The sequence below is a fragment of the Coffea eugenioides genome, chromosome 4, assembly GCF_003713205.1.
Source record: "Coffea eugenioides isolate CCC68of chromosome 4, Ceug_1.0, whole genome shotgun sequence".
Taxonomy (NCBI): domain Eukaryota; kingdom Viridiplantae; phylum Streptophyta; class Magnoliopsida; order Gentianales; family Rubiaceae; genus Coffea; species Coffea eugenioides.
In genome coordinates, this window is record NC_040038.1 from 12,857,320 (window position 1) to 12,874,800 (window position 17,481).

The following is a 17,481-nucleotide window of genomic DNA, read 5'->3' on the forward strand; positions in this document are numbered from 1 at the left end:
TAAAAAAAACTTATCTATTAAAGATCTCCTACAAGAGGCACACCCTAAGCATGAGAAAATTTATGATGCCAAAATAACAAGAAATCTATAAACTCAAATATTTATCCATAGGATGGGTTTATTGTAATTTAAGAGCATTTACAAATTCAATAATTACATAATAATGAAAAACATTTGGGAGGCCCTTAATCCCACATTGAAGAAAAAACTAAAAGAAAACAAGAGAATTTGGACCCGCGGGCTACTTAGTGCCTTGGATTAATCATTTTGAACTCGTAATTCTACTCAAAAGTTATTTAGATTAACCCATGAACCTAGAGCGTTATAGTTGATATTAAAGTAAATCTCGTGTAGTCTTTTGCATGGTGAATTTAGGGCCAAGCGGTATTATGATTCTGACTACACGAGGAAACGCAACAAGTTATGTGCCATACTCGACGAGGGCCACCTCTAGAACCTACAAGACTAAATGTTACATCGGATAAGGATTACTTCTAGAGTTCGAGCATGACTGATTGGATAATTTATATTGTGATGGACTTTGCGAGGATGCAAAATAATGTCAGGTACCTAGTCCTACAACGAAGATGTGAAAAAGAAAGGAATTGTATAAGAATTTAAGATCATGTTTGATAATTCAATTCAATACTTAAAATTAATGGATTTAGATCTTAATATATTTAAACGTGTTTGATAACCAAACTAGAACATCTAAATTTATTAAATGGCACTGAATTCTCTAAACAAAATCTACTCCAAAAAATAAGTGATAAGCTATTTACTTATCACTTAATGTGATATATACTCAAATGTATCAAATTTAATACTTAACAATTCACTAATTTAATGGATTTTAGATTTTAGATTTCAATTTTATCAAATGCACCCTAAGTCTACAGGCTACTTTGTAACTTAGGTTGGTCATTTTGAACCCATAATGGGTTTATTTGGATACCAAGTTTTTTGAATGGTATTTAATAGATAAGTTTTTTTTTCAACTTTGTCTATAGTAACTCTCTAAAGGGTGCGGGGACTGAGGGGTTATTTCGGAACAATGTAATTCTACGCGAACAAAATGTAAAACTATTTGTAAAACTTAACAGAGATATAAGTATTACATATGGGACTCGTATAAACAGTAACAGAATATCACACCTCTAATATCACATATGGAACTCACATGAATAGTGACAGAATATCTACCTCTATTGTAAGAATATACAAGAAGTTCACATAGAATTACACCTTGTTCACATAGAGTTATAATGTTCCAAACGGTTGTTACTAGTAACCATTCAGGCTTTGCACCCCTCTCTAAATCACCCCCAAAATTTTTAATATACATAACCTCAACAATATCCCAAAAACATACAATTTTTTATTTCCTCCCCCTTTTCTTCTTCTTTCTTCCTCCCTCGTACCTCAACCCACTGCTAGCTCCAACACCAGTACTATCTTCCTCCTTTTTTTTTCTATGTCCTCTTACTTTCCTCCCTTCTCCTCCTCTGCCTCTCCTTCTCCCTTTTTTCCCTTCCCCTTCTTCCCTCCCTTCGTTTTCTCTTTCTTTCCTCCTCCTCTTCCTGCTCCTTTTCCTCTTCCTCCCCCCCTTGCGACCAATAGTTGCATGACCAGAGAAGAGGGGGCGGGAAGGAGCCTAGGGAAGGAGAGAAGAAAGGAGGGAGGGAGGGAGAAGGAGAAGGGAGTGAGGAAGGGAAAGAGGGAGAAAAGAGGGGAAAGGTTGTGGTAGCTGTCGATATCGATGGCGGTGGCGAGGGAGAGCAACGGCCGGCAGTGAAGGAGGAGGGAGGATGAAAAGCAATGGCGATGTAGGGAAAAAGGAGGAGAAAGAAAAAAAATAAAAATAAAAGAAAAATAAAAAATTTGTCTAACTATCAAATACACAAAGTCAGGGGCAGATTTAAGGTGGGGACCCTTAAATTCCTATAATACTTATACAATTTTAACATAATTTTAAGTGTGCCCCCAGAGTTGTCTTAGAAAGGATGTGAAAGAATTACGTGATTTTTTAAGTTAGTTTATAAACTAAAATTCTAAAAAGATACGTGGGCACAAATTCCATTTGAAATAAGTTAAAAAAAAGTCTCTTCATTTCAATTAGTAAGTACCAATCATATCATTCACTTTCTTTGGACCCCATTCCCCAATTTCCCTTCCCTTCTCTGGTCCCCCATTTTTCCCCCACAACCGGAGCCACTACCTTCCACAACCAAGCAGCTAGCTACTCTTGCTCTTGATCAATTCGTCCAATCATATCATTCACTTCCTTTGTCCCCAGTTCTCAATTTCCCTTCCCTCCATTGGTCTCCCATTTTCCCTCCACAACTGAGGTTAATTTGTTAGAATATATGGAAAAAAAAATATCGCATAAATATATCTCTCACAGCGAGGGTTTCTCATTCTACACTCAGCACGGCAGCAAGAATGAATTTAGCAGACCTGTCTGACAACTGCTGAATTTCTGGTGTCGGCCGCAGCTGTGCTGACTGTGCACGGCTGCCTGACACCAGAAATTCAAAAAGTGTTAGGGAGTGTTAGCCGCAGCTATGCACGGTCAGCACGGCTGCAGCTGGCACTCCCTGACCACTCTAGCCCCTGTCGGATGACTTTGGGGAAAAAAAAAACTTTTAAACGTATTTTGGTTTTATAGCATGGCATGAAGGAAGAGCTCTTTTATAACAAAAGGTGGCTGCCACACGTGCAAGTCAAAAGTGTGTAATGGCATAGGGTTATTAGGTTATAGCGAGGCCCAGGCTGTATGTTGTAGTCCTCATTTATCATTGTAGGTGAAATCAAACGACGGCAATCTCCATAAGAAGAACTCATTTATCATGCAAATTGAAGTTAAATATATTAATTTTTGGACTTTTCTTGAAATGGGAATCAGTTGCTTCCACTAATTAAGGCAGTGTTTTTCTAACCCTATTAGGTAGTACTACTTAAAACTAATTTGAGTTTGAGTATTTTAAGGGATCTCTCAAGTCTATTCATAATAAGACAAGTATTTTAAAGGTTTGTCTAATGGGTCTTAAATGGGCATTAATTAAAAGAGATCCCAATGGTAATTGGAGAAGTGAAATTAAATGGAAAAACTTTCCTAATGCTAAGAGAGCAATAAATTTATACGGCAATTTATTTGTACAAAAGTGCCAGCACAAAAATCAATATTTTAATTGGAAAAATGGAAAAAGAATTTTCCACGTAAAGATGCTATGAAAAATAGTGGTAGTGTGTAATGTCAGAGATACATTCATTACACACTTTTGACTTGCACGAGTGGCAGCCACCTTTTGCTATAAAAGAGCTCTTCCTTCATGCCATGCTATAAAACCAAAATACGTTTAAAAGTTTTTTTTTTTTTTTCCCAAAGTCATCCGACAGGGGCTGGAGTGGTCAGGGAGTGCCAGCCGCAGCCGTGCAGACAGTTGCAGACCTGCGGCTGACACCAGAAATTCAGCAGTTGTCAGACAGGTCTGCAAAATTCATTCTTGCTGCCGTGCTGTCAGAGATACATTTATGCGATTTTTTTTTTTTTTACATATATTCTAAGAAATTAACCCACAACCGAAAGCCATTCTTATTTTCACAACCAAATTAGTTATCAAAATATAAAAACTCGCAGTGAGCAATTGTAAATAATTTAGTTTGCTTTTGAAATAAAATTATTATTACATTAATAATTTTGAATTTGTCTTTTTATGTTTTTCATGGAATATATGCATCATTTGTACTTGTTGGTGAAAATTTTTTTTGCTTAAAAAACTAGAAAAAGACTAGGTAAAAAATTTTAGTATTAATTTTGCCCCCACTAAGAATTTTTCTGGCTCCATCCCTGCACAAAGTTTTTCTACTTCTACAATAAGTTAAAGTGAAATTTATTATAAACATCCACAAAACTGACCAGGCCCGTAATTTTGCCCCTGTGGACCACGTTGTTACAAATATAACCAAAAAATGGAATAAACATACTGACAATGTTAAATGATAGCTTATTTTTGCTAAATATATTGCACCTATTAACTTTACAAGGCTTTGCGGGCTAATTTTAATCCACCAGTTGATGTCCAATTTTTCGGGTAATATGCCATACCGCTTTCGCATTGCCCTTGTGGCGAAGGACCTTGTCTTAATTAGATTCCGAGGGAAAGAACCATTGAATCGCTAAAAATTCCTAGTGGTTCAACCGCAATCCCTTCCCTATTAATTTACCAATTAAAAAAAGAACCCATTCATGATGTTAATGTAATTTTCAAACAATAAATAAAAGTAACCAAGAAAACCTAACACGTAATATCTATTTGTCAATGGACCTTTGCTCTATATATCCAACAAGTGAAATAACTGAACAACAATAGACAATTTACGTAGTACTTGAACAGAAAAGTGAGAAAAAAACAACTGAATACTCTTAAAAAAAATATTACTGCAAAGCAAATACATAATCTAAAGAAACTTACTGTATTATGTTGTTATGATGAAGGCGATTACCCCTGGACTTTTGAAACGCCCCGCAACGCTGGGTATTTTGTTAGACCAAGTTCAAGAACACGAAGGAGGAGGTGCAGAATAAACCTAACACTATACTGCTATTTATAATGATAAGTTCTTGGCATAAATAATACTTCTTCAAGGATTAGAATCCTTTTCCCTTTCAAACTCTACCATTCTTACTTACGGTAGTTTCCTAAGAGGATAACTATGGTACACTATTTCACGGAGACCAATTTTAGGAGAGTCCTATGGTATCTTTTGCACAGTATCTTTTGCGTGCTATATCCAATGAGTATCAATTCACCGTTAGATATGTAGAAAAAGATATCAATCATTAGATGATTTTAGGAGTTTATTAGCTTACAATCATAGATATGGTATCCAAAAGAGATTGTAGAATTTTACTTGATTATATTCAAATTGTTAGGACATCTCCAAGTTTCCATACTTAAACAATTCTGTTAAGGATTGTTCCAAGACTGGTGCTAATAAAAAAGTTATTCCTTTTCTTTGTCGAAAGAGTAAGTAAGAAATTATTGTGAAATTCTAGTATCTATCGAATTCTACCCCGTTATATGTGGTAGTTTCCAAAAAAAACATATATCCCAATAATTTTTTTTTTTTTAAAAAAAGAGAACGAGTTTCTCATGTAATGAGGAAATTCTTACTACTACTAATAAAGAAGTTATTCCTTTTCTTTGTTGAAGCAGCAAATTAGAAAAATTTCTACTCTAATTCCAAAATCCTATCGAATTCTGCCATCCCCACCGATGGTATCCAAAAAGTATATTACCCAATAATTTTTTTTTTTTAGATAAATCAGTCTCCTAGGATGAGGAAACTCAATTCTTACCAACTTCAAAATAATGCATCACGTAGATATGTAGATTTTTGTATTTCATCTATATTTCTAAGTTCACCTTTAAAAAAAAAAGGAAAATCCTATATTTAGCAACATTACAATTAAACGATAAAAACAAACTAAAAAATAATTCACTTCCTTTAAACTCCACCTGGGTTGAAGAAAAGGAAGAAAAAAAAAAGGAGAGGATACCGAAGAAAAAGAAAGAAAAGGAAAGTAGAGGAAAGTGATTTCTTTCCATCTTGTTTGGGTTAAGTATGCAAGGAAAAGAAAGGAAACTAATTTTTTGTTTGGATTGAAGAAGGAAAAGATTAAGTGTTAATTTCATGAAAAAGATAGAGAAAAATGATCTTTTAAAAGAATTTATATTATTTTAATTAATTTAGTTTTATTTCCCTCAATTTCCGCCCACTTTTGCACAGAAAGTATAATTCAACAAAATAACTAAATCTTCTTTCTTCTTTTCCCACCCTATCCTTTCCCTTCCCTTATCAAAAAGTCAATCCAAACAACAATTTCTCTCAATTGGAGGAGGAACTACAATGGATTACTCATTATTGGGTGGGTGACAGTTTTATTCCTAGAATCAAAAGGTTAGCATTTGCTGTTATGGTTTATCATATTTGGAAAGCTAGGAATGTTGCTTTATTTCAATCAAAGCCTACGACAAATATTTGTATTAAGCTGGAAATTATAGATGCGATTCATCATGTGATGCTTGCAATGGAAAAAATTCCAAAGAATCAGGAAACTTGGAAGTTGTGCTTGGAGTGGGGTATATCTCCCAAGTGTTTCTCTTCTTAATTTTTACTGTAAAGAGTATAGTTCATCCACTTGAGATTCTCTTGTCAAGCTACATTTCTACTATCAATAAAAGCTATGCATTTGCATTAAAAAAAATCGAAACAACAAAAACCAAATCCCTCTAATTCCTCTCCTTTCCTTTCCCTCCATCCAATCAACAAAAACCAAATCCCTCTATTTTCCTTTCCCTCAATCCAAACGATGCTTTAGAGATTCTCATATTTGTTTCCATCGCTTGGTAATAATAATATCATAATTTGTAGTCAATTTTTGTAAGTGAACTCTTAAAAAAATGGGTTTATCTATATGGTCTGCTTAGGTGAATAAGTAGTAAACTTTGATGACCAAAATATAGAGAATTATGCATAGTTTAGCGATCAATAGTGTCATTTGCTTTTTATAATAAAGCAGAAGTAAGAGTTTGGATGGGTGTAAGCTTTTGCTATCATTTTTTGTTTGAGTAACTCTTATATACATTTACAGTGTATACACTATCACCATTAGATTAACAACATGGGTGCAAAAGTTCAATTTTAAAATTTAGATTTTGTATAGTTATCATTTATACAGCGCTGTTAGAGTAGGAAAGATAATCTTTTTTGTTTTACCAAAGTTTCCCCTTTATGATAGGATCAAACAATTTTACAACTTCCACAACCATCATTAAGATGACAACTATGGCTATATCTTTTGTAAACCCACAATTAATTTGGACGACAACTGCTAACAATTTGTGAAACAATTTTCTACTCATAATAAACTACTCATCAAAGCTACCCACTAATGAACTCAAAATGATTTCAATAAATATAATAAAAAAATTTTACAATTTTTTTAGTAATCTGTGCCTTGCACACTAATCTATACTATATATAAAGCTTGAGAAAGGGGTTTGGGGTTAACATTAGGATTAACATTTATTGGCACTTTATAAGCTTTTTTTTTTTCCTTATAAAAACAACTTTTACTTTAACTACCTATAACTATTTATGACTATTTTTGCTTTTAACTATTTATGTATATGTTTTCAACATAACTACCCCTAAACATTATAACTACCAATATAAAATTATTTTGTGAAAAATATTTAAAAGATTAAAGTTTGCTTCAATAATAAAAATTTTATTTAAAATATATGACCATAAATATTATGTATTTTTTGATTGCGCACATTTTGGGTGTGCATGAAGCACTAGTAGATATAATGCTTGAGCAATGATAGTTAGTGTAAACACTTTTTGTCATCTTTTGAACTTTCAATTTTATTCTTTTAAAAATTAAATTTTTACCATAATCACCTAATCACATTTTGCCAATATAACTACTCATAACCACCCAAGTATTGTGACTACCATATTACTATAATCATGTAAAGCAAAGTTCTTTCATGAAAATTTTAGATAAATTTTTTGTATGTAACAAAAAATTTATACAAAATTTATTTATTTTAATTATTCCCTAATTGCACATATATTAGGTGTGCCATTAACACTAGTATATATAACTTTTACACGAACTATGTAGTCATTGGTGGAACTACATATTTCACAAAGTCAAACTTATGCGTTGGATTGAATATTTTTGGTTGAATCCAAATGACCCAAAACTTCCCCTTCAAATTTTTGGTTTTTTGTAAGAAAGGTTAAATATTTGTACTAACTAAATAATGCTATGTACTTCACACTGTTGTTTTTTGTTTGCACTGACTTGTATGCATTGATTTACAAAACTTGTAAAATGTATTTTATTTTGCCATAATATTCCACCCAGAAAATGTTGTACATTAACTTTTTTTTGTTGTGTTGGGGGGGGGGGGAGCAAAAATTTGTTCTGAAATTGAAGTTTCCCCAGTCTTTAATGCCATACAATAATTTGTTAGGCAGCACTTTTTCAAAAGCACGTAAAAATCCAGATGTCCTCATTATTTGAAGGTTTAACTGCAAAAGTACCCCTCTGAACTTTTCTCAAATTCGAAGTGCCACAAACAATTAATTTCAGCACTATATACCCCCCAAACTATGAAACTTCTTTAGAGATGGCAATTGGGACGAATGCCGTGGAACTAGAGCTGGTGGGGCTAGCGGGGGGCATTTTTCCCCCATTAAAATATGAGATCCCCCGCCCCATTCCCTGCCCTATCACCGATTAAAAAAATTATATATGTATATATAAATAGTTAAAAACTTATAATAATGATATTATTAGTTATAAGTATTATATAATGTATATTAGTATATATAATATAATTAATATTATTAATTATACTAATAATTATACATGTATATTAATAGAAATTATTAATTAGTTATGCTAAATTTACTAATATATTTATACTAAATTCCTAATTACAATTAACAAAACACAATAACAGTGGGTGGGGTGGGTGCTCCCATAGGGATAGTAGGGCGGGGTGGGGGCAGGAGGGGACAAGTGTCCCTCGCCCCCTTGCCATTCCTAAATTTCTTTATCTACTCCAATCAATTCATTGGTTGCAGATTTTAATGAGTAGAAAGTTATTAATGTTCCTAAATTTTGTTATGTAGCCAAATTACCCTTTTCCCTCTAAACCTAACCGATAATTTAAGTATATCAAGATTTTATTTATTTTCTCTCACCCGAATCCTCTCTCTCCATACAAATTACAAATAGACCTCAATATGCGTATATACAATAAGTTGTAGAGTAAGAAGGGTATTTTGGTTACTTAACTATATCCAAGGATATTAATGACGTTTTACCAATTAAATTCCCCTATCAGCCAACAGATTGCTAAGCATATAGGTTTGCACAATAAATTTCTAAGAAAAATTCTCAATTGATTTTGATTTTTCTAAATGTTGATTTTTGAAATGCCAAAATCAAAATTCAAAAGAAGCATGTATTTTGTGACTACTCATCTTGGCTGTTTTTACTAAGCTCTAAAAAAGATAAAAGCTGAAAGGAAAGGCATTGAGAACATCATATAACAGATTTTACAGAATTAAAATCTAGAATTAAGTCCAAAAAAAAAATCAGTGAAGAGCAAGCCAAATGAGATACTAAAAAATAGTTTTTCAAAATCTGATTTTCAAATAACAAATATCACTATGCTTTTGCAGAATCAGAAACCGATGAGAACAGGGCCATAAAATTCACTTTAATTTCATAAAACTGATGCTGTTCCTTGAACATCTTACGTGTTGCTTAGTTCAGTGCTCGTCACTGGGCCTTCAAGAACAGAGTACTTGTATCAAGAGTCTTGTGTTCTAGGAGGAATGTCCCAAACTCCTAACAAGAACGTTTTCTACTTTCACTTTCTGTTTGGTCCTTGATTGTTGCTTCCGTTTTGATCGTTTTTGTCATGCTTTCTACAGGAGATGATTCATATGTTAAACTGTTTTATGCAGATGGAGAGAAATGTGGAAAAAGAAGGTGTGAAATTGTCTCTGCTCAATGTTGGAATTTGGGCATCGCCTAAATTGGAAAATCCATCTATTGATGAAGAGGAATCAGGTCAGGACTCAAGAATCATCGGATGACTGTAATAAAGACCTCATGAGTATCAAAACAAAAAAGAATTCATACTTGGAACTATGAATTATGCTATTAAAGGTGATATTAATTGAATGTCTTCCATGTTGGTACTCTCTAATTTGTGCAACTAGGAAATTTCTACCTCTTTGGAGCATAACAACATAAACCAAGGGGTTGATGACACTTTTTGCCTTCCAAAGTGGCAGGAAAACTCCATTTTGGATAATCTCAATCTGTTCTTTAATTGGAAATTTTTTTTTTTGGAGAGAGAGGGGGGGCGGGGGTGGTGGGGGGTTACAAGGGCAAACCAGTGGGCAGGGGAATATGGTGGGAGAGGCACTCAATACGTCCCTTCTAACTTTACCACAGCTATAGGACTTGCTACTTGCAAACCCCAGCTGCTGAAGCTTACTTTCAAGTTCACCTATAAGTATTTTATCAGACAAACATACAAGTTCAAAAAATTGGCACTTAAAAATAATCCAATGTGAGTATACAATGCAGGTACAAAAGGCATGTACAATTGTATGTGAGAGTTGTTTCTATTCACCAGACAGCAGCAAACGAACCAAAGTCTCGGAGACCTGAACATAAATTCTTGCATTGTTTGTGGATACAAGGCTATGTCCTACAAGTTACTCTACAAATTCTCTGTCTACAAATTTACTAAAACATGGTGCATTTCCTAATTGATGCATCTTCAACTAAATCTCAGTGCTGTCTCTCTCTCAGTTCTCGTCTCAAAAACTATATCCACCATCTTCAAATGTGGAGAGAGAAAAGGGTGAAATAGCCACATTAAATGTCCTTGAGCCTACTTTATCAACATGCTTTATCTCGAAGTCCCCCTCCTACTCAAGTAATAAACCAGCAGAAACATAAATATACCACTAATTTTAAACAGGAAATTGAAATGAACATGCATTGAAAAATAATATTAGTTTGTTACCAAAAGATTGGCAAACTGCAGGATAGACCCCTTTAGCCCTAAAATTTATTGCACTCACAATATCGTGCAGAACAGCAGATGACAGGACTATAAGGTGGCATCAATATGTACTTGTCAAACTACCTTTTGTACTCAGAGGGGGTGGAGAAGGGAAAAAAGTTTAGCGCATAGAACACTAATCATCTCTATTATCAAAAAGATGATTTCAACAGTGAACAATAGTTTAGACCTTTCCATCCTCTCCCAGGGGCTGTATTAAGATAAACACCCATGTGTTTTCTTAATGTATTCCAGAATGGTTAAATATCTCATTGCTTAAAATGGAATTACTGGATATAAAAACTGGTTCTTACCACCTAATAATCTACTTCATAACGTCATTTCAAGACTTAATGAAGCTTCAAATGGTCTAAACATTCATTTTTCTCTTAAACTTCCACAGTAATTTGGTTTGTGGAGAAGATATATTTGTTTTCCTCTTTTGTTGGCATTAATACTGTTGAGGAGTTGCCATCAACTTTGTTTCTAAAAAAAAATTTTCCACAACTTCTACTGATTTACTTTGCCAAGAAAATAATTAGGGCTTTTATGGCATGTATAATATTAATAAGTAACAGATAACAGATCATCTTTCCATCCTACCACTTAAAATGCTTTAGGCTATTTTACGTCATGTATAACTTTAAAGAATAAAATATCATCTTACATTTTACAACGTGAAGGGCTATAGGCACTTTACATCAGGTATAACCATTAAAGAATAACAGACTATCTTACCATCCTCCCACTCGACGTGCCCAATGGGCATGCAGATGAATACTCAAAACCAGTATTAGGTAATATAACTGGTTGTTCGCCAATAACTCCAATTCCCCTGTCGGAAGAAGACAAATGACAGCCAGAAATTTAGATTGGTCAGCAGCTTTTTAGGGTTATTAAGATGATGATATCAAATCTAATTTTGATAACTTCAGTCTGTATATGACATATGAGACTGCAAATCTAACTTACCAGACATGTTCAGTTCTCCCATTGGCATCAGTGATGATCCAGTGCCTTCTAAGAAGTTGAACAGGGCGTTCTGAATTATTGGTGATTCTTATTCTATATGCAAAGAAATACAGGCCTTTTGAAGGCTGACTTCGGCCTTCTATGTAGACACTCCTAACTTGGACCCTTATGCCCTGAAAACAGTACTACATCCTTAGAAAATGCAACTGCTCAACCATCCCAAACTCAAAAGCAGTAATAAGTCACTGAGTGATGAAGCAAAGTTCCTAACGTGCATGGATAAGGTGTGCAAAGCACTAGTACTGATGCATGACAAAAAAAAGGACATGAACATAAGTATTTAAATTATCCTTCCTATACAGTATATGTACATTATACATGCAGATACATGTACAATGAAAAAGAAGTCCAATATCCATCATGTAAGAGATGAAAAACTCATAAATACATAGCATCAGAAGTCAAATGAAATTAAAAAATGTTCAGAAATCACTTCCTGCATAGGAAATAAATCTGGTAGTTTTAGAAAGTATAAGAAATCTTTCAAGTGGTAGGACTAAACAAAATAGACCTCAAATGTAAATAACTTGAACTTCAAATAGTTGTACTATGACTTTTAGAAAGTAACAAATACAGACACCAAGAACAGCAGTTTGAATAGGGCACAAACTACACAAACTGTATAAAGTACACTAACCAGGGGAACGAGCTCATCTTCAAGAAAAGGCGTAAGATCCCACTATTTCTCTTGTTCATTTGTTTTTATAATAGTGAAAATTTTCTATACAGGCAACCAAACATAGCCTAGGAACAAGAATATGACAACTTCCTTAATACAACTTTACAGTGGCCAAACTTTTTAACCTGTGAAGGAAGCTTGGAAACTGGATGTTTTTGTAGAGAAAAGTCTAGAATGGACTATTCTGTACAGACACGGGGGAGGGGGGGAGAGAGAGAGAGATGGTGCACTCTTCACAATACACTACTAGAACTTAAAATATTACTACCTGCATAATACTTCCCTATATGCATAAATGTCGCCCAATTTTTCAGAAATCTTGCCACACAACTGATTTGTGAAGAAAGAATTAATTCCCACATACCAAACGGGCATGGTAGCCAGAAAAAGATCAATTTGAATTTGTATATTTGAGTTGAGAAGCACTGTAATGCTTCAAAACTTGTTTATAAAAATGCATCACATATCCATAGCACCTATAAATATCTATCATGGCTTTTTACTATACCTCAAGAGACTGTAGATAATTTAGGTCATTTCAGTGGGAAATGACTAGCATTCAGGACTGTCATATGGCAAACATTCGCTTACTTGTGATGCCATTTCTGAAACTGGAACCAGCAATGAAGTTATGTTGCCTTTCGAGTGTCCTATGTTAGGCTCTATTACATTTTTGAAGTTCAAGAACTATCATTTAACATAGACAGGTGCAGAAGTTACACTTGTTGAGATCAAAATTTTCTACATAAGATAAATTTATAGCAAAAAATCTAACTACAACTTTATAGGGAAAATTTTTACCTTCCAAAGGAATTAATTCTACTTTTTAAACTTTTTAAGAGGCAAAAGAAACAGGAGTTTTGAAGATGATACTGGTCATTTCTCAAAGAAGAAAAAACCATTTCAAAGAAGCAACCTGCATGGTCATTTGCTAGATCTTGGGGTTGGTGACCTACTCCTCTTCTAGGTCTGTCTATGGAAATAACTTGCATCTCATGCTTAGAAACCTAACAGATATCACCAGTATAGACCAGTTCACTTATTCCCACCAACAGAAAAATTCCTGCATCCTTCTTTGCCAGAAACGGATCCCAAAGAGATTACTTCTGTAGCTAAAGTAGACATGTCCTAAAGGACAAAGTCCCAAATGGGTAAGGGATCCTAAACAAGTTAATATAGATGCCATGCCAGGCCCGAACTAGCTAGGATTCATTTTGAGTTAGATGCATGGATTCTTTCACATCAAAGCTAGCCCTTGGCTTTTAAACCAGCCTAAGAGGGCTCTAGATACAAATTCGCCTGTGCATCAAGCCAATTCCTCCTGAGGACTCTATGGGACCGTCATCCATAACTAGACCCAGGCTTTATGAGCCCATTTCAGTTTCAAGGATTCTCTGGAGTGTTAAAGGACAACATCCCATAAGGGGATCTTGCGCCTTTGCCCTCATTGTCCCAAAAAATTTTACATTTGGTGCACATGTTAACACATGCTCCAAAGATATTTTTTCTTTCTTTACTGTATCCAACATCTATAAGAAGGACGTTGGTTTTTGTTTACCACTATCCCTAAACAACTACTCCTTTTGTGATGATCTTCTAGTCATCCAAATAGTTTGCAACATATACCTGAATTTGGATGAATTTTCTAGTAAACTCAAATTGAAGTTTCATGAATAAAACAATTTCCGTTTTCTTGATTTCCTTTACCTCATTCTGTCCATGCAATGCCTTCTTTTTCTAAGTTATACCACACCTCCAGATTTGACTTGCTTGGAAGAACGCTAATTCCTTGCGATTTGCGAATGCTATAGCTATTTAATTATCAGACCAAAAGTGAGCTATGGGCTATATCTGGTATAAGTGTTATTTAAGCTCCTTTAGCCATGGGACTATATGGGCCATATTGTTATCAATTCTTCTGCTTGGTACTTCTCTTCCACAACGATAGCAAATTTGTGTAATATCCCTAAACACACTCCTCGGAAGTACCACAATTCACAACATGACAAGCATCACATAATCTCCTATATCATTTCTCACATAGATCTTCCCTAGTTGACTGTAACTGTAGCATACTTTAGCCTCCTAGACAAAGACCAAGTTGCAGAGTTATTAACAAAAGCACTTGCCTGTATCTCTTGTCCTATAAACTATAGGCCAAAATCCTAGAAGGACCACTAGCAACAGTAGTTGCAAAGTTTGGGTTCTGCTAATGAGCAATGAAAAGAGTAGTTGGTGAGTGGTAAACTTTAAACAACTTTCTCCTTCTCCATAACTTTACTGAGCAATCTCTAATGAATATCTTTGGAAGAATTTGAAGATTAATAACTTTTAGCAAATGTGGCTTCAGTAACTATATAACTTTCATCAGTCTATATAACATCTATAATCTGATGTACAGGACAATTGTTGTCGAGTGCAAGTAAGCAGCATGAAAAGTGCACTAACAGATCAGGCACTTCACACACCTAGCTATACATAACTAAGTGCCTATGGACTGGTTTTTGACAAGTAGTGTAGCTGTATAAGTCTGCAGGAAGCCCAAGTTTTCTTAAACTGTCGGATTAAAACATCCTGTTAAATTCAGCAACTTATTTCATATGAAACTTTAGTCTGCAACATTTTGTGCTATGATTGAAGAATCCAGATATATTCAAGGAAAGTTCAACTGCATGCTAATTACAAACAGTTCAGAGTTTGCATTAGAAAAGGAAAATTTTACATCTAAGCTGCCAACGCCTGATACAATATGATAACCTCAAAACAGTGAACATGCTTCCACCATTAAAAACTGAAAATAAAAAAGTGTGAGTTTAAGAAAGACACTTATGACAGGCTACTCCAAATGACAGGATGAAATATCAGAAATGAGGCATTAGGTTCAAATAGCTATCGTACCGAGGTTGTAGCATCGCTTGAACAATTCAAGAGAGAATGTGGGGCAATTTCCTTCAGCTCATCATGATACCGAGCTGCATCCTGGATGTGCAGTTGCATACATATGCATGTGACCAAGAGCAGCAGGCCACAGAAAGAAAGATTATCAAAGAGTATCAAAAACAACTAGTTCAAGAGATTAGTAAAGAATACATCTTAGCCAAGTGCTTTTGCTCACTTTAGTGGAATGATGTACCGAAGGCTGAGGTAAGCAAATTTATTACCCAACAAGCAAATATTCAAAAAGGACTGAATGCCACAGTCAGCATGATACATTACACTTGCCAATTGTTTAGTTTATACAGCAAATAAAAAGTATAATCTACGAAATTTAGTTAATAGTCCGTGATTCTCATTTTAATAACCTTGTGGTGATATTATGTACAACACCATAAAAGAAATGCAAAACCAGCATTATAGTGCACTTTAAAACATAAATGCTTCAACAATATATAAAAGGCTAAAGAAGCATAATTCACTTCAAATCCAATTTATTGAACATTGTCTCAACATTCAGCATTTCCTTACGTTTCAATTGCTTAAGTCTTGTTTCCACTCTTAATATGATATCCCTTGATACAGAAAGAGTTTAGGCAAAGAGGAAATACATACCTCAAACCTCTCATTGTCAATGGCTTCTTTCAATAATCTTTTAAGCCGCAAAACTGGCTCCTGATCCTCAAAAGTCTTCAATGAGTCCCGCAGCCTTGCTGCTTCCTCGTAATCCTATAATCAAACAACTCTACCATTATACAACCACCCTTTCTCCCAACTTAACCTCTTCCAGCATAACCATCAACCCAAAAAATAATAATAACAACACACACAAACACACACACACACAGAGTTTCAAATCACAGCAAAATTGACAAACTAGAATTCTCTCTAAATATTCCAACATTGTCAAGGTAAGTCAGAATCAATATCTATTCAATATTAATATTGACAAGCCCATATTTTGTTATTGACACTCACATTGACTTGTGTGATATGCATGGAAAGACAAAATTACCCATATTACTGTTGAATTTACAACCACTCTAAAATGTAATCAAAGGCAAATATAGAGGTATAATTGCGTTTTCACATCAATAAAAAAAAGTCACAGAAGTGACATTAACAATTGCAGGAATGCCAAATTAAAATCAACAAATTCAAACTAAAGATGCTTAGCTAATAAATCATTGAGTAAACATTAACAAACTCAACTTATGATGTTAATTAACTGTTAATTAAACACTAATTTAACTAACCTCAGATTTTGCGGCGACTTCCATTTGTTGCTTCAACAGAGCATAAGTTTGGCCCGGGGAAAGAAATGAACCCTGGCTTGACCCAGGTCCAGAACCCGACCCACTAACCGAACCCGGATTAGAACCACCTGGACTCTGGCTCTCCGAAGCACAAGCTACAATCCTACAAAACCTCGAAGAATAATCGCTATCATGTCTGCAATTCAACCTTTGCCTTCTCTCGAAATCGCCATGGCAGTGGCCGAGTCTACTGCCGAGTCGACTCGGCCACGTCGGTTTCCTGACCGCGTTGAAATCGGTTGTGATATTGAAATTTATTGATTGCATTTTTTATTTTAGGGATTTTTTCTTTTTTAACCTTTCTTCTAAAGGAATTTTTGGGGTATGAAGATTGAATCTCTGATTCGGAAATGGGATGCATTTCTTTAATGGTAGTTTACAACTGTGTGAAATTACAGTTTTGGGTGTAAGGGCAGGAATGTAATCTAAGTCTAATCGAGTTCGATGCATTACTCGAACTTGAACTTGACTCGAGTTAAAAAACTTGAATTCAATCTCAAGCACATCCATCGTACTTTTGAAAGTCAAACTAGAGTTTAAATTTGATTTTATTTTACAATACTCAAACTCAAGATTGATTTCGCATTCATCAAACCTAATCGAACTTGTTTCGAGTTGAATTGAACCTAATGAGTTTAAGAAATATAAATTTATATTTATATATAAATTTGTATGAGAAATAAAATAGATATTTAATACTAACAAATAGAAAAATATATATATTTATATGTATGTGTATATGTGAAACTTGATTAAACTTGACAAGTTTTTGAGTTTTCACATATTAAACTTAAATTCAACTCGACAAGTAGTTTAAGTTGTTTGAATTTGATCTCAAATTTAT

General features: G+C 34.3%; 1 protein-coding gene across 3 annotated transcripts; it reads right to left on the bottom strand.

Annotated features, from left to right (window-relative positions):
- Positions 1-10,137: 10,137 nt before the first annotated feature.
- LOC113768781 lies at positions 10,138-16,961 on the bottom strand. 3 transcript variants are annotated; one of them, XM_027313260.1, is made up of 6 exons: positions 16,578-16,961; positions 15,937-16,050; positions 15,286-15,399; positions 11,649-11,821; positions 11,415-11,511; positions 10,138-10,539 (listed from the first exon to the last, which is right to left on the bottom strand). In XM_027313260.1, the coding sequence occupies exons 1-6, from the start codon at positions 16,902-16,904 to the stop codon at positions 10,429-10,431; spliced, it is 936 nt and encodes a 311-aa protein (XP_027169061.1). In that variant the 5' UTR covers positions 16,905-16,961; the 3' UTR covers positions 10,138-10,428. The 3 variants fall into 3 exon arrangements, with proteins under 3 accessions (XP_027169061.1, XP_027169060.1, XP_027169062.1); XM_027313259.1 differs by having other exon boundaries at positions 15,286-15,405; XM_027313261.1 differs by having other exon boundaries at positions 15,286-15,366; positions 16,578-16,959.
- Between the last annotated feature and the right edge of the window lie 520 nt (positions 16,962-17,481).